This window comes from Haliotis cracherodii, unplaced genomic scaffold (genome assembly GCF_022045235.1).
Source record: "Haliotis cracherodii isolate W230 unplaced genomic scaffold, xgHalCrac1.p SCAF_15, whole genome shotgun sequence".
NCBI lineage: Eukaryota > Metazoa > Mollusca > Gastropoda > Lepetellida > Haliotidae > Haliotis > Haliotis cracherodii.
Window position 1 is genome coordinate 2785906 of NW_027266270.1, and position 19188 is coordinate 2805093.

A 19188-nucleotide genomic window follows, 5' to 3' on the forward strand; every position below is an offset into this window, starting at 1 on the left:
GGTGTAGCTGTAATATGGTGTAGCTGTGACACAGAGTAGCTGTAACACGGCGTAGCTGTGACACAGAGTATCTGTAACACGGTGTAGCTGTGACACAGAGTAGCTGTAACACGGTGTAGCTGTGACACAGAGTAGCTGTAACACGGTGTAGCTGTGACACAGAGTAGCTGTAACACGGCGTAGCTGTGACACAGAGTATCTGTAACACGGTGTAGCTGTGACACAGAGTAGCTGTAACACGGTGTAGCTGTGACACAGAGTAGCTGTAACACGGTGTAGCTGTGACACAGAGTAGCTGTAACACGGTGTAACCGTATTTCTGTCCTTCTCCCCAGTACATTTTGGCATTGCCCTGTAACACACAGCTGTAACTGTCATACAGCACATGCGTCGTGGGACTGCATCCATGGCCCAGTGGTAGAGCGTCCACCTGGAGAGCTAGCGGAAGGTTCGGGGTTCGATCCCCAGCTGCGTCTTGCCAAAAGACGTTAAAAGATTGTACTTGTTGTTGCCCTGTCTGGCGCTCGGCATTCGGGGACTTAAACAAAGACTGGTCCGCTCGGAGTCAGTATACTGTGTCTGAGTGGGGTGTTCATGTTAAACGTTGCTATATAAGTGCAATATTCTCGGACGCAACGTTAAACCCCATTTCACCTCACCTTATGCCAGGGTTGTTAGTGCGGCATGTTCCGAATCGGGAATCTATTAGAAAAACACGGACATCACGTAGGTCCGTATAGCGACAGGGAAATGTCAATATAGTATATAGGGAGTAGCACAGAGATACGGTCAGCACAGCTGCTGGCGGTGGGCCATAGGGCACATACAATGTTATAACACTGTACGCAGTCATGTCTCCTCTTGATTGCCAGTGTGATCAGCGAGTCCCCTACTTACTCCCCATTGGCGAATTCCTTAACGCCGCTTGGAACAATATCTCAGTCACATCACGACATGTAAGTTTAACGTTGGAGGAAAGCCGCAAGTGACGAAGACGAGATACGATTATCCGGGAACACGGACATGGTGCTGTCAAACCACGGATACAACGTCTGAATCTGGGATTTGAACCCTCCATTAGCTGATCCTGACATGGCTAAGGGACGGAACTCTGTACAGCCAATTCACGTGTCTTCTTTGTCTGTTTGTTTGTTTGTTTGTTGTTTAACGGCGCATATTCCAGCTAAATGACGGCGGTCTGTAAATATTCGAATCTTGACCAGACAATCCAGTGATTGACATCATGAGCATCGACCCACGCAATTGTGATACGATGACATGCTTCAACCAAGTCAGCGAGTGTGACCACCCGATCCCTCGCCTCTTAAGACAAGCATAGTCGCCTTTTACGGCAAGCATGGGTTGCTGAAGACCTATTCTACCCCGGATTTTCACGGGTCCGTCTTCTTTGACCTCCCTCGTCTTAACTGTAAAAATAACTGTAAAATTACGATTGTGGTGCTGAGTAAGTGTTCACAATACTGTTGGAGTCAGATCGATACGAACCCTGTGTAAGATGGAGACTGACATGGTGTGACTCCGAGACATATTCACGGATAACGTGGAAGAAATGAAACCTGGTTTAACCTTCTAATTCAAAGTTATTTTCTGAAGGTATTTGTAGCGAAGAGCTGAAAATTAAATTCATGAAAACTGCTTTTTACTGCACTGCAACAGCATTACAAGTAACAGTGGTTTGGAGAACTGACGCATACTATATTGTGTTTGGGTTGGTCGTGTGTGCTCTACTTATTGTGTTATGTAGATTCAATGTATTGCAGCTATTGATTTCACTCGGCATGATCATCTTGCTAAGTGTATATGAACCCAAACTAACCAATTTGGCTTTGCCCAATTAAACGTGTATATCTAAATACCATTTAGATTCTGGTCTTGAACGATACATGCATATATTCACGAAGGGAAATTAAAATTATTGTCTGACAGTTAGTGGTTCAGAAATATTTCCCCAGACATGCGACGCCCCCAATATCTGTGTTAGTGAATGAAACTGGAACACTCTCGAGCATCACGACCCGAATCACAACAGAATTACCGACTAGTGGACGATAGTGTGAGCACTGACTAGAGGACAATAGTGTGAGCACCGACTAGTAGACGATAGTGTGAGCATTGACTAGTAGACGGTCGTGTGAGCACCGACTAGTGGACGATTGTGTGAGCACCGACTAGTGGTCGAAAATGTGAGCAGCGACTAGTGGATGATATTGTGATCACTGACTAGTGGACGATAGTGTGAGCACCGACTAGTGGACGATTTTGTGAGCACCGACTAGTGGACGATTTTGTGAACACCGAGTAAAGAACGATAGTGTGAACACCGACTATTGGACGATAGTGTGAGCATGGGGAATACATTCTCCACTAAAAGAAGAACAAGATGATACTTATCAAATAATTCAATTCTGCCACTTTCATTGACGGGGACACGGGTAGCCCAGTCGTCTAAGGCGCCGCAATTCGCTGTGCAGAGTTGCGTTCCTTAGGCACGCCGGAAACCTATGATTGTAGGTTCGTATCCCGGTTCGCCCTGATTATGTTTCTAGGTTTGTCACCACATTAAGCTGGCACGCCGTGATATAACTGGAATACTGTTAAAAGAGGCGTTAAACCCAACTTATGGTCACTAATCACACGCTTCCTGCAAATGACGGACACTTTGTCTGTATGTCTATGTGTCTGCAGAGTCAGTGTGTGGCATGGTTCCTACAAATGACAGCCTCCATACAAAAAGATATTTGTGTGAAAATTTGTATTACCTCGCCTGAGCTGAGAGAAACATTGAAGTAATTAATCAACAAGTTGTTCACGTCCACTACACAGGTTAACGCCGTCAGTTCTGGTAGCAAACACGCATGATCTTTTTTGAGACTCTTGGAAGCGTTATTGTTGTCGTCAACACTGATTGTCTATACAATGAGTGGCGTCACACAACGATGTACTTTAATCGTGCTTAATGAGACGGTCTGGACACTAGACTTGATCTGAATATAAAGCAGGTGCAAAACACTCCAATTTCTTTTCTCATTTCGGACTTTTAACGTGGCATATTGAAGGTTTTGAGACAAAAAAAACATTGATACTGACTTTATGGAATTTATAAAAACGTAAGAAGTCCTACCGTATGATTTGTGTATCGCTAAAGGTTACAGACAAGCAAATTCTGGTAGACTCTGCGGCGGTGTAATCGTGACGGTCAAAAACACAATAACCACATACTGCCAACAAATAAGAGTGAGTGAGTGAGTTGGGTTTAACGCCGCTTTTAACAGTATTCCAGTTATATCGCGGCGTGTCAGCTTAATGTGGGAGGAAAGCCCGAAGTGATGCAGGTCTTAGACGTTTACCACTTCGTTGAAACCCACGAGCACGGGTATGGTGCTGACAAACCTAGAAACATAATCGGGGCGAACCGGGATTCGAACCCACAATCATAGGTTTCTGGCGTGCCCAAGGGACGCAACTCTGCACAGCGAATCGCGGCGCCTTAGACGACTGGGCCACCCGTGCCCCCGCCAACAAATAAGAACTAATACAGATACCGGTGTATGTTTAAAGTTGGACAAAGCATTGTGTAACAGCAAGGCTATTTTTACTCAAAGCTATTTTGGGTTGAGTCCCATCCGGACTGATCGCTGACTTTGTGTGCTGGCGATTAGGTGCCTCACTCTGACAGTATGGGTTCGAATCCCGGAAGGGGCTCAACCAAAAAGACTCCATTAATCTGTACTTTACAAAGAAAGTTGGTTGGTTGGTAGGTTTGTTGTTTAACACCGCACTCAACAATATTCCAGCTATATGACGGCGGTCTGTAAATAATCGAGTCTGGACCAGACAATCCATGGATTGACATCATGAGCATCGATCCACGCAATTGGGATCGATGACATGTATCAACCAAGTCAGCGAGCCTGACCACCCGATCCCGTTAGTCGCCTTTTACGACAAACATAGTCGCCTTTTACGGCAAGTATGGGTTGCTGAAGACCTATTCTACCCTGGAATCTTCACGGGTCTACAAAGAAAGTGTTATCCCAAAACATAACATTTGTTACATTTGACCTCTTTCTAAATGGCATTGTGTGTTCATGTTCGCACGTTCTAGTTTTAATGCCGAGAATCTAGAAACATCGTATAAATACAGATGTGATGTGTACTAGGCTACATTACTTTTAGATATTCTTAATAGTTCGCACCCTTCAGTTAATGAAATCACAAGTATATTGGAAACTAATATCACTGTTGGTTAGAAATGTTTGTAAACATTATTTTCAATGCAGCCGAATGTATGAAAAACCTGTTACAAATATAAACAATCCACATATAAAAGGGTTTTATAATTTGATCTCTGTACAGGCTAACCTGAGGCTAGACGACATCTGAGAAGACTCCAACAAAACAAATGAAAGTAAAGATATTTAATGTCACATAAGTGAGTGAGTGAATATGATTTTATGCCGCATTTAGCATACCCCAGCAATATCACTGCAGGGGTCAACAGAAATGGGTTTCACACATTGTCCCCATGAGGGGAATCGAACCCGGGTCTTCGGTGCCACGAGCAAACGCTTTAGCCACTAGACTACCCCATCGCCACTATATCGCCACTATATTGTCACACATGTATACATATCACAATCTCACTATCAGCATATAAAAATACAATCAAGTAAGGACTCCTCTATGTTGAGGGAAAGAATTAAGAAGTTTATCGAGCCCGTGTGACCGGAGTAAATGGATTGATAAAACTGTTTGAGCATTTAACGAATGTATTAAAGACTCTTCATGGAATTAGTGAAAACAGCGATACCACCGACCATGTAGATGCCTTGTGTTGATAAAGGTATTCTGGAGTCGCCCATTATAAAACAAGAGAATCAGGCAGCAATCTCCACATGATGTTATCATTGAAATGCTAATGTTTTCATAACTTGCTATATTTCCATTCTTAAGAAATGTATCTTACAAGATATTTGATTCTGTTGTATTTCCTGAGTCCTGGACGAAGACAACCATTATTCCATTTCATAAGGCAACAAACACAATCCAAATAATTACAGAGGAATATTTATTATAAACATAATTGTGAAAGACAGTTTTCCGAATTGGAGGAAAGCGCTATTTTCATTTCAGTGAACATAACAATTCCTATATATTTCCGTGCAGTGAACATAACTCTTGATATTTCACGTCACTCGATGAGGGAAACATGATATTTCACTCGACACATGAAATATCCTCTATATCTCCTTTGTGTGAAGTTTGTGAAAAGTATTCCTCAATATTTAATAGAAGACTTTGTGACTGATAGAGATACAGTAACATAAACTCAAGCTGGTTTTCGATGGGCATATTCTGCATTGTATCATGTTTTCACGCTAAAGCGATGGTATTAAATGTTTATCAAAGAAGAAAAAGAAACTCCACGTTGTCTTTGTTGAGCATTCGATCCTACTGATCGTATTTCAGCTTTGGAATTGTTTGTACGCATCTGGTTTAAACGGGAGAATGTTAAAAGCCCTTAAAGCCATCTGTTCATGGGAGTAAGCATGTGCCAGATGCAGTGCTGGCTATGTTGACTGTCCTACTGGTTTATAACAAGGCTGTATCTTAAGCCCGCCTTCATTCTCCTTCTTCAATCAATTATCTTTGGAAATTTAAGACAACATCAAATATGATGTACAATTTTCCCTGATGTACTTGAAATCTTGTTGATGATGTTTGCAGATGTGGTGATGTTATACTTGCATCTGATGTGGTATGGGGGTGACAGTTTCAGATTCGTATGCAAATGTGATGATGTTTTACTTGTATCTGATGTTGTATGGGGGTGACAGTTTCAGATTCGTATGCAAATGTGATGATGTTTTACTTGTATCTGATGTTGTATGGGGGTGACAGTTTCAGATTCGTATGCAGATGTGATGATGTTATACTTGCATCTGATGTGGTATGGGGGTTACAGTCTCAGATTCGTATGCAGATGTGATGATGTTATACTTGTATCTGATGTGGTATGGGGTTAATGTCTCAGATTCGTATGCAGATGTGATGATGTTATACTTGTATCTGATGTGGTATGGGGTGACAGTTTCAGATTCGTATGCAGATGTGATGATGTTATACTTGTATCTGATGTGGTATGGGGTTACAGTCTCAGATTCGTATGCAGATGTGATGACGTTATACTTGTATCTGATGTGGTATGGGAGTTACAGTCTCAGATTCGTATGCAGATGTGATGATGTTATACTTGTATCTGATGTGGTATGGGGTGACAGTTTCAGATTCGTATGCAGATGTGATGATGTTATACTTGTATCTGATGTGGTATGGGGTTACAGTCTCAGATTCGTATGCAGATGTGATGATGTTATACTTGTATCTGATGTGGTATGGGGGTTACAGTCTCAGATTCGTATGCAGATGTGATGATGTTATACTTGTATCTGATGTGGTATGGGGTGACAGTTTCAGATTCGTATGCAGATGTGATGACGTTATACTTGTATCTGATGTGGTATGGGGTTACAGTCTCAGATTCGTATGCAGATGTGATGACGTTATACTTGTATCTGATGTGGTATGGGGTTACAGTCTCAGATTCGTATGCAGATGTGATGATGTTATACTTATATCTGATGTGGTATGGGGTGACAGTTTCAGATTCGTATGCAGATGTGATGATGTTATACTTGTATCTGATGTGGTATGGGGGTGACAGTTTCAGATTCTTATACAGATGTGATGATGGTATACTTGTATCTGATGTGGATGGGGGTTACAGTCTCAGATTCGTATGCAGATGTGATGATGTTATACTTGCATCTGATGTGGTATGGGGGTTACAGTCTCAGATTCATATGCAGATGTATGGGGTTAAAAAGTAAATCTAGACAGGACAAATATTGTGGTATTGAGAAGAGGTGAACGTCTATCGAGAAATGTAAAATGGTTACATATAGATGAAAATCTTTCAAAGGTTGACTCATACAGATATTTAGGAATATTCTTTTCATCTACAGGTAAAACATGAATAAATGTATTTTAGATTTTACTTCATCAAGAGGTAGACGTGCGTTAATGTGAGTGATCCATCAGTCTATTAACATGGTTTGCTTTTTAAGATATTCGACACCCAAATACAGCCCACTTTATTATATGACTCTGAGAGGTGGGACATAAACATATTTGAAAAGATTGAAACTGTCCATTTAATTGCTTGCAAGACATTTCTCAAGGTTGGTCCCCTGACACTTGATGTACGTATCCCCGTGTTGTGGGTTTTCGGACGCCAGAGACACAAGCTTAGTTTTCTCTCTAATCACACGAACAACTGTAAAACATCTCATTCACTTATAAAAAAAGACGACTTTCTCTGAGAGACAAGCCATCCTCTGTGTGTTAACAGTGTCGACGTCTTTGTGATGCTACACCCTTACTCCGCCACATCCCGGCAATATATAGTGAAGATGTCAGGGATAGTCAGCAGTGTTGATGATGGTGCGAGTCCACGTGACTAGTGTCAAGGCTCGTTGACAACTGCATCTCAAATGTTCATCTCATATGATTAATATGAGAACGAGAGCACCGCCAGGGCTAACTGTGAATGCACTTAATCCGGCCTCTGATATCCGAGCTGAGAGCGTGATATAAAGTCACAGTCGTTATTTCCCTCACTGGCGAGTCGTATGAGGATGTAATATCAGATAATGGCATAATATCTGTACCGAAAATGTAACAATTTTATTGAATTTGTTCATGTGCTCAACGCAGTCAATTATAGCTGAAGAGTTCTCGTTCATATTTATGTGCTTACCAGGAGGTGCGGCGGTCGGGTAGCCTAGTGGTTATAATTAAAGTGTTCGCTCGTCTCGCCGAAGACCCGGGTTCGATTCCCGACATGGGTACAATGTGTGAAGCCCATTACTGATGTCCCCCGCCGTGATATTGCTGAAATATTGCTAAAAGCCGCGTAAAACCCCACTCACTCACTCACTCACTCACTCACTCACTACCAGGAGGTTGCAGGACGTTGTGATTTCGAGAGATTGACAATGACATATTGTCAACTTTATTTCTTCACTATCTTCATAAACACAAGGAATATTTTTCACCCACAGCCTCTAATTTCGATGTTTGGCTCAAACTACATATAACTCGACATAAACAAATATATACTTATGTCGAGTTATCCGTAGATCGAATCGATACAAGTGATCAATCTCGTGGGAGGGAGACATACGACTAACTCCTCTCAAAGATAAAACGTCAGAAAAACAGCAGTTAAATACATTGTCGTTTTTATAGCTTCAATCAATTTGTAGTACTGACAAAATGGGAATTCCCTTGTGACGTGTCAGGTCACGTGTTGTTTGAAGTCTTTTGTCATTTGTAATGGCTCGATGACTATCTTTACTATTTGATTATTGTTACATTCAAAGGCAAACAGTACACTAAACCAAATAAGCATAAATACAATAAAGGAAGTCGGCACGTACATGTCATAATATTAAACGTCCAAACTGTTATTTTACGAGGGTCTGTGACCAACACAACAAACATCACAGAAGACATTGGCACATTCGACATATTAATGACGAGAATGAAACTAATTGAGATATATTCAGTTATTAGATTGATGGAGCGGTCTGGCGGTGTAGCCATGCTGCCCATCTGACATTTCAACAGCAATCGAGTGTGGGCATTGTGGAGCGGTGAATACAGCCGGAGTTGCTTCAGTGATGAGGGATCATGTGTGTGACTGTATTCCTGGAAAGGTTGCTTGTACTTCACCTGCGACATACTTTACTAATGTAAGTAGTAAGAGGACACGCGACATACTTTACTAATGTAAGTAGTAAGAGGAAAGGCGAATGGAGTGAGTGAGTGAGTGTTGAATGAGTGAGTGAGTGAGTGAGTGTGTGAGCGAGTGAGTGAGTGAGTATGGTTTTACGCCGCTTCTAGCAACATTTCAGCAATATCGCTGCGGAGCCATCAGGAATTGGCTTCAGAATGGATGTGTAGGTGGAAACGGGTATCTAATCAGGCTTTCAGTCGGTCGTTTGTATCAATAAGCTGATGTACCGCTATTTTCACAACACATATCTATAAGACCATATTGTACTGCTTGTTTGTTTGTTGTTTAACGCCACACTTAGCAATATTCCAGCTATAAATAAATCAAGTAAATTTGTAAATAATCGAGTCTGAACCAAACATTCCAGTGATTGACATCATGAGCATCGATCCACGCAATTTGAATACGATGACACGCATCAACCAAGTGACTGAGCCTGACCTACGATCCTGTTAGTCGACATGTGCAATTTAGTCCCACGTGGAGCTAACGTGTCGCGTTATAGCTCACATCCCGGTCAATGCGGCGTTACGTTGGTCCGTAAGATAAACCCGGAGATAGGGTAGCGTCAAGGGCCGCAGTGTCTATCAAACAGACAAATTATTGCCTGAAAACGAAGGTCAGTTTTAGCCCCCACCCAAGTAACCACCCACCGACACACCCAAACACCCGCCCAACACACACACCCTCCCCACCGTCGTTCACCTTTGACACCCTCACTCACTTTAGTTGCGAGACTGGAAAAGAGTCCCTGCTTCCAATATCAATTTTAAACATATTTTAAACTATATTTTTTATGTTCCTAATGCACAACATATTCGGAAAAAAAAGACTATTTCAAAATAAATTGTTTCAAGTTATGTTTGTTCCCGTGGATCTGTTTGATGTGATGTGAGCTATGACTTGCACTTTATTAAACAAGATGGAGATTGATGAGTCTACTCACGTGCAGTCTATTTTCCTAGACTGTGCGACACAGGACACGGCAACGAGGACCAAGCCGAGGACCACCATCACTCGCTCATAGGACGCACCGTGACACATCATGGCTGTAAAATAAAGAACAGACCGTATAGTCGGCGGATCAATGGTGACGGGCTGTACAGTCGATGTGGTGGGTGAATGGGCCCTTTACTGCCATTCAATAGCACCGACCTCGACATAGATTTGCATAGATCACATAAACTTTGTCCCAGAAGGCTCGCCAATTTGTCAATCGCATGAAACACGCTGTGGTGTATTTGTAGGTGTGAGTGAAAAGCTTCCGGAGACACTTAACCAATCACCTTGCCGCCCGACCTCGATGCTTGGGGACTAACATGTCTGAATGAAAGACTGAGAAATATGCATGTGGGTCGTTCTGCGACTCGTACTTGAGGAGGTGCGGGGGTGGGGGTGCCATCTTTTCGGTGTAACGAACGCGTTCCCCCGTGATGCCTAAAACCACGGTTGGACGAGTTGGGCCGAACGCCGCTTTCAGCAATATTCCAGACATATCAATATGATACCAACAATGGGTTTATTGAAAATATTATTGGGTTATGTCTATCCGGAATTAATGAAATACATTTTGTTGAATTATTGCCAAATCGTGTTACTCGAAGACCTAAATATAGCTTTGTAGACAATGCGGTGCTTATGTCTAAAGCTGAATTTCTTAATAATGTTTAAACGTCAATTCCCAGCTAAAGAATAACTACTAACATTCATATTTGAAATATCAAAATGATCCACCGTCACATGATCCAGGTATAGAAACAAAGAAATATACAAAGAAATAAGTTCTTCCAGAAAACAATGTATGAATAAGTAACTCAACCAAATGATCAATATCATTTCATTTGGATATTATTATTATCTGACAACGTACGGACAAACTATTTACCATTCCAGATCACGAAAGCATACACCCATGTATCCGTGGTTTGACTTGTAATGAGAAAATGAGTTTAAACCACTTTAAACCCTGCTTCAGCTTCATCACGGCTACGGGGTAGTCTCATGGGTGATGGAGGCTAACAAATATGGTGATACCCACGAGCATGGCAATGATGCTGTGAACCACAACAGCAGATCCTTGCACGGTTAAGGGACACAACTCGGCATTTCAACTCACAGGGTAATTAATAAGGCCCGTTGGTAATCCAGTCAATACCAAACACTCACTGTATTCTGGATTTGGATATTCTGGGATTCAATTGGCTTCGTGATGCCAGTGCCAGTTGGTCTAATTACCCTGGTTTCCCCTGTGTTCAAGTTATCCGTTGTATTACGCATCCCGGGCTTGTCAGGTTATGTTTGTGTTGGGATCGGGCTTGCTGACAAATTGGACTATTAACCATTAGTCAGGTCGTACTATACGTATGTCTTCTCCTTGTCAGGACGGATCTGTAGCCCTGGATGTCGACTGCTGGTCTTAATCTAGGACAGTGTCATGGCGACAGCTCACACTGCAGTGACGTCTCAACTCCCCCTCCCTCACTCCCTCACTCCCTCACACTCGTTTCTTGCTCTTGCTTCCCTTCTACCCTTAATCGGGGCGGTCGGGTAGCCTAGTGGTTAAAGCGTTCGCTCGTCACGCTGAAGACCCGGGTTCGCTTCCCGACATGGGTACAATGTGTGAAGCCCATTTCTGGTGTCCCCCGCCGTGATATTGCTGGAATATTGCTAAAAGCGGCGTAAGACAATACTCACACTCACTCTTCCCTTAATCCCTTAATCACCCCTCTCCCTCATCCCTAGTTCCTCTTCTCTCTTCTCTGTTTTCTCACCCTCACCCCTCACCCCTCGCCCGTCAACCCACACCCCTTGCGAATCATCCCTCTCTCCCCACCCCCTCACCCTCACCCCTCGCCCCACACCCCTCACCCCACACCCCTCGCGAATCATCACTCTCTCATCACCCCTCACCCTCACCCCTCGCCCCCCTCACCCTCACCCCTCGCCCCACACCCCTCACCCCACACCCCTCGCGAATCATCACTCTCTCATCACCCCTCACCCTCACCCCTCGCCCCCCTCACCCTCACCCCTCGCCCCACACCCCTCACCCCACACCCCTCGCGAATCATCACTCTCTCCTCACTCCCTTACCCTCACCCTACTTGTCCCCTCCCTTTACCCAACATCCCCTCTCTCCACCCCTCCTCTGCCCTCTCTCCCTCTTCCCACGCCCCTCCCGACTCACCCCTCGCCCTTCCACCCGTCTCTCCCCTCACACCCGATAGTACAACAATTGCTAAAAACGTTCCACAAAAATACTATTCAGTCGCGAAACATGGTGATAAGGGTTCATTTGACCTGGCATCACCCATCCTAAGCCTAATCTATGCGTGCAGTGAAGGTAGTTGAGACCCAGTAACGACACATTGGAGATACTATCGGCGCCACTAGTCCCTACCCATGTAGGAGGAACGTTATACGTACTGACTGAAAGCTGCTCTGGAGCTTTCCTTTCTATTTTCCACATATATAACTTAAATATTCTCTGTGGAAGTACAGAAGGTAAGCTCCCTGCAATGTCACCGTCGGTAATGTCCAGGACTTTTACTGAACGTGTAATTGCACGAGAGAAATTGAGGCAGTTTATGCCCTAATACATTTTATCGTCATTGCCGGACACACGTTTCACACGTTTTAACCATGTCGGAAATCGACCCCTGGTTTTCATCGTGATAAGCTGACGCTTTACCCGCTAGGCTAACCCCCATCCCAGGGTACGAAGGATGAAGAGGGTGACGCTGTCATTCACCACGATATTGTACCTTGCCATATGCTTGAAGAAACAGGTTCTGAGTGTCTTTTGAACGTTTGTCTGATTTTCTGTTTCTCTTCAATCAACTTTATTCATTCAGTACTGTAGGCCATAGGCCCATGATACAATGGTAATACAGGTAGTCGGAGACCCGGGGTGCCAGTTTGTTTCTTATACACATTGCCTTATATATGTACATCGGCCGATTTTGATTGTGTATTCGTTTGTGGACGACATTGATACATTAAACCTGTGTCTAGGGGTATAGGTACAATATGTTGGTGCTATCAATTGGGCGCTAAGATCATCATATGTTGTACACATCAAAATATAATGATATTCGTCTTCTATATAGTTCTCTTTACAAATAACACCTAGTCTATCTTCTCTCTGTTCTTTAGCATGTCTTCCTGATTCAATTCTTAGTCGATTGGAACTGCATCTAAACCGTTTATTTTGTGCTGTCAGTTATCGCCACATGCCAATCCTGATTGTATGAAACTTTCAATCTTTGAAAGAATTCTGACAAAGAAATTGATACTTTGGAACTGACAGTTGTTCCCGCATATATCCATAACCTGAACATAATGATAACTGTCTAACTTTAGAGGCCCAGTTTGTTTCACCACTGTACGCAGTATTAAGTAACACAATGTAGGATGTTCTATCCAATTTTACACCAATATTTTATGACGCGTTTACAGGCTTAAATATGTAGTGGGTATCTTCCACAGTCAACTCTAACAACATGATTTGCAGTTGTAGATTTTACACCCATGAAGCGCTTACAGGCTCACATATATACAGTTTAAATTTCGTCACATAATTCACGAAATACACCCAATATTTCCGCCACATAAAGTAAAATTGGACTTTGCGTCAAATATTTGGAAAAATAAATGAAATGGTTCAAGTTCTGACAAGCATTTACAAACACCATATAGCATCTTCTCAGCTTGCAAAGAGGCAGCTTTTGTCCATCATACTTCCATTTCTCATGCTCAGATACAATTCCTCCATTCTTAAAAGCAATGGCCTCGGTCTTATCCAAATTAACAACTGTTCAGGTTAAGGATGGAGCTGGATTCCTGGTCCGCAGGAGGCCTCTCCCTAGTTAACTGCTAATTCATTTACAAAAAGAGTGAACAATAGCGGACTTAAAATACAGCATTGTCTTAGCCCCAAAGGGCACGGGAATGCATGGGAAGCATTATTATTAGCCCTGACACAGGCTTTAACACATTTGTAAAACTTGAAGAAAGTTTAAAGATAGTCCATAATTTTGTAACACATTCCAAAATTTAGCTCTTGTACTAGGTGAAATGCCTTCTTAAAATGAATAAAAAGTTATATATTTTCTGCTTTTTCTAGACAGGTAACGTTGGATGACAGCTTGTAAAATAAAAATACTGTCAATAGTGCTATAGCCTTTGCGAAAACCTGCTTGTGATTCTACACTATTAACAGAAGCGTTGGACCAATAGGTTAACCTGCTGTTTAGCACTGTCGTATATGTCTCTCTAATTCATTTGTAATTGTTCGGGTAGTGAGTATCACCTTTCATGCAGTGGAATACTTATGCCAGTACGCAATGAAACTGGAAAGTAGCCTGTACTAAGCAATATATCAAATACAAGTTCCATGGTACAATAATGTCTTGTGCAGCTTTAAAAAAATCTTGGATTACATAATCAATGCCCGAGGATTTATTACATTTCATGTCCCTAATTGCTTTAAATATTTATTTCTTCATGAGAGGAAAGTCTAATATATCTTAGTTATGTCAGCAATATGACTGTTTGCATCAGTTCCGCTGGCGAAGGCACCTTTGGCATCATTCTCCTTCAAGTCATGTTCAGGAGTGTCTAATAACTTTTTTAAATGTTCAAATCACTTTTCAGTCGTTGCTGGCGCCTTATGTAAATCTGTAACCTTGAGTTGTTATAGAGTCCTCCGAAGTCTTTTGACTTCATGCATGCTGGATAATAATTTATCTTTCATTTTGTCAGAATGTAGACGTTTCTTATCACGTAAAATACTAGTATATATATTCCGATATTTCATGTACAGTTGTTATTAGGCATTATCCTTGCAGCGTCTCAAACATTTAAACAAACTGACTCTTTCCATCCTATAAAGTGAACATTCTTTATCACACCAAGGTTGTTGATCCTTTGGGCTATAAGTGTGCTTGGGGCCTGGCTTGCTCGGGGTCGTAGGATTCTTTGGTTGTTGACTTCATCATTGGTTCTGTTCGTTGCTTGTCCAGGATTGCCACGGTCAGTCTCTTAGTATCAGGTTGGTACTGGTTGTCTTTGATTATGAGTTTCTCGTTCTTGAAGTAGCCATTTTTGTTGTCATCTTTAAGCTGTCTCATAGTACAGCGCTGTTCGATTGTGAGGTCATTAGAGATTCCAAGTGAGTTCTTTCTTAGTTGGTCTCTCAGGCCCAAAGCCCAAACTTTGTCCTCACCATAAACAGATCTGACGCTCATAGGTCGAGGTCATCGGTTTTCCTTATTACCTGCTCTGTGTGCTGTGGCTAACGAGTCCATGGTTAAAGGGAACTCGTCTGCTTTAGCATTTCTGTTCCAAATATCACAAACAATTCGGCTACATTCTGCAATACTTTCATTCACATTCTCAGACAGACATTATTTTTCCTGCTATATTGATCCTGTTTTTCAATTCCATTCTCTAGTCTGTCCTCAAGTTTCTTCAAAACTGTTTGGTCACCTGGTCTTCATTGACAGTAACTACTTTTCTCGTTAATGTAACTAAGATATACTATCAACTGTCCTCGCTGACCACTCCGATAACCTCAATGTCATGGACACTGACCAGTTCTCCAGACCTCGGAGCTCGCCGTCAGCCGATTACTAAATTGAATTGATCTCCCAAACGAGTTCTTCATTCAACAGTTTGAACTTCATTCAATAAGGAGAAGAGATAAATATGGGTTGGATTAATCTAGTAGGATTAGGCTCTTCAATGACCGCTTCCTCTCTGCAGGCGATATACGTCGCCCGAAAGCGATAATGCTTCTGGCGGAATCACAACCCTTACAGAATAGCATCGATTTTACAATCCACGACCACAAACAACAAAACCCTGTTTGATGATGGCAATTAACCTAATGTTTTCCTTGCAGATAGGATCAAACTTGAGATGAGTTGAAGAAAATACGAACAAAACCTCAACTGATGATTGTGTGAGTGGTGTATAACTCCTCACTAAGCAATAGACCAGTATGATCAAAGCCATCCAGTAAACTATCGTTATGGGCAACGATCCACGCCCATACGGGTACCCAACAGGTTGCTGGGTACCCGGTATTACCATGTGGCTAAATGACCGTATTGTAGGCCATCACGGTAAAGTTTGTTGGCTAAAATGACCGTATTGTTGGCCATCACGGTAAAGTTTGTTGGCTAAAATGACCGTATTGTTGGTCATCACGGTAAAGTTCGTAGGCTAAAATGACCTTATTGTTGGCCATCACGGTAAAGTTTGTTGGCTAAAATGACCTTATTGTTGGTCATCACGGTAAAGTTTGTTGGCTAAAATGACCTTATTGTTGGCCATCACGGTAAAGTTTGTTGGCTAAAATGACCTTATTGTTGGCCATCACGGTAAAGTTTGTTGGCTAAAATGACCGTATTGTTGGTCATCACGGTAAAATTAACTTTGTTGGCTAAAATGACCGTATTGTTGGCCATCACGGTAAAGTTTGTTGGCTAAAATGACCGTATTGTTGGTCATCACGGTAAAATTAACTTTGTTGGCTAAAATGACCGTATTGTTTGGCCATCACGGTAAAGTTAACTTTGTTGGCTAAAATGACCGTATTGTTGGCCATCACGGTAAAGTTTGTTGGCTAAAATGACCGTTTAGTTGGCCATCACGGTAAAATTAACTATGTTGGCTAAAATGACCGTATTGTTGGCCATCACGGTAAAGTTTGTTAGCTAAAATGACAGTATTGTTGGCCATCACGGTAAAGTTTGTTGGCAAAAATGACCGTATTGTTGGTCATCACGGTAAAGTTCGTTGGCTAAAATGACCGTATTGTTGGTCATCACGGTAAAGTTTGTTGGCTAAAATGACCGTATTGTTGGTCATCACGGTAAAAGTTTGCTGGCTAAAATAACCGTATTGTTGGCCATCACGGTAAAGTTTGCTGGCTAAAATGACCGCATTGTTGGCCATCACGGTAAAGTTTGTTGGCTAAAATGACCGCATTGTTGGGCATCACGGTAAAGTTTTTTGACCACGCTCAGTGAACATTGTTTGCTGCTTTTGTAATACACGTTTAAATTATTTGCATGTTACTTTGTCAATTCAGTTGACGTAATTTGTCCCACGGGAGCGGTCAAATGACATGATGTGTCCAAAGGGAGCTGTTATTTGACATAATTTGACAGGGTTTGAAAAATAAATTTATCGCTGGTCATGATGAAAGTCCTGAATACAAAAGCGACAAAACCCTTTCGAGAGCCATCACATATCTCTGTTAAAGGTACAGTTGATTGTACGTTTCTGACTGTATCATGAGCATGTGTTCATAAATGACTGTCAAATAGTGATGATAACAGATGGCACCCGTCACAAACACACGCAAAGGCAAGTCACATTTTCACCTGAGAAAAAACACGGGAACGCGTGGTACAAGTCAAAAAAGGGAAATTCTGTTCAAATCCACTTTAAGCCCGGCTCACCCACCCAACCACCCACTCACTAACTCAAGTCATCCAAATCCAACTGCATCTATACTCAAAGAAACGCGAATACCATACATGTTGGTTAATATATGAAGAATTACTCATATTCAAGAGATATAAGTTTGGTTCGACCCACAAGCGAACATACTACATGTAGTATGTTGTGTGAACCGACGCTCATAAAAGCATGACATGTGACGTTATCGATCCATAACTCCAGATGCACCATCTGTCTCGTGCAGGATTAGTTTGTAAAGTTTGAAAATCACGTGCAGCATATCGTGATAAGAACAAAGACACTGTTCTAACACTTGACTGATTGTTAGTTTTATCATTTAGTGGTGCACATTGGAAACATCTCTTCTTAACGTACACACTTCTCCATATATTTCTATGGTTCGCATATCTTTTGGCGGTGAGTATATATTAATCTATCAGTCATTGATTACCATATTACAAACAGACAATGGTTCCCACACAATGATTACAGTCAGACAAAGATTAAAAATCACATGGCCACTGTACCCGTTTGAGAATCACAGAGGTGGATGACAAAAAATATTCAACATACTATTGATATCGTTTTACTCTGTCCAAATGACAATAAGGTCCATACTTCTAGACTTGGATTCCCTATATAGACTCTGATGTCGACATCATATCATCTTTCTTAATCCATATCAGAAAACAAAGGTTAAATGATTCTTTTCATTTCGAGTATCTACTAAGATAAATATCAACACATTTCATATCGACATTATTTTAAATGGCATTCATTTCTAAAAAGCCGAAGCACCATAATCGTTATGAGATGGCAGTTGTTTTGAATGCCAGCTTCTATTAAAGGATAATCTATAATGATCACCGTCCATCATGTTATAGTAGTACATAGTTATACTATTGTCTGAAGAAGTCTTACAACTCCCCTTTTGTCCTTCCCCCTCACAGGATCCTTCAGAGCTTCTGTTGCCTCCTCCGTAAACTCAAAGGAGGACAGCATCATTTCATCTATGATCGTTCTACTCCCAAAACCAACTACTCCCTCGCAAGTAGCGGGAATAAACATTGTCCACAATCCACAATTGATTCTTTAGGAAGTAAAAGATTAAAATCATTGATTCTAAAACTTGCCATGAGAGCTAGGAGGGTTATATGAGGAAGATGGTAGCGAGGCCCGAGATGACAGAGGTATCAGATGTGATGCTTCCTAGAAATGGGATTTCAACAGGGACGCTGGGCTTTATAAATGAGTGTTCAGAAAGCTCGGGCTAGCTATTTGCAGAGTATTTTGTTGAATTAAGACATTCTCAAGAGATTACAAAAGGTGAGGTTGTTCTCGAGGAGAGGGCTACATGCGAAGAAGGAAATGCATCTAACATGTGTCCTGTCAACCATGTTTATACATTCCCATACAGCATTACTGTGTGGCTCTCAGAGCCGGGGATTGACGACAGTAACGAAAAGGACGCCTACAATCCCACACACATTTAATCAGGGGATGCGCTTAACCATGGGATGCATGTATCCCCATAGACGCTGAAAGAGGGGATGCATGAATCTCCATAGACACTGAAACAGGGGATGCATGAATCTCCATAGACACTGAAACAGGGGATACATGAATCTCCATAGACGCTGAAAGAGGGGATGCATGAATCGCCATATACGCTGAAACAGGGGATGCATGAATCTCCATAGACACTGAAAGAGGGGATGCATGAATCTCCATAGACGCTGAAAGAGGGGATGCATGAATCTCCATAGACGCTGAATCAGGGGATGCATGAATCTCCATAGACACTTAAAGAAGGGATGCATGAATCTCCATAGACA

At 42.0% G+C, this 19188-nt stretch overlaps 1 protein-coding gene across 1 annotated transcript in view; it reads right to left on the minus strand.

The window, feature by feature from the left end:
- Window positions 1-19188, minus strand: part of LOC139461716 (elevenin-like) — a 54739-nt gene that overhangs the window by 17350 nt on the left and 18201 nt on the right. The window contains exon 2 of the mRNA XM_071243172.1: window positions 9828-9930. Coding sequence (XP_071099273.1) covers window positions 9828-9928 — 101 coding nt within the window. The 5' untranslated portion in view covers window positions 9929-9930. The remainder of the gene's footprint in view (window positions 1-9827; window positions 9931-19188) is intronic.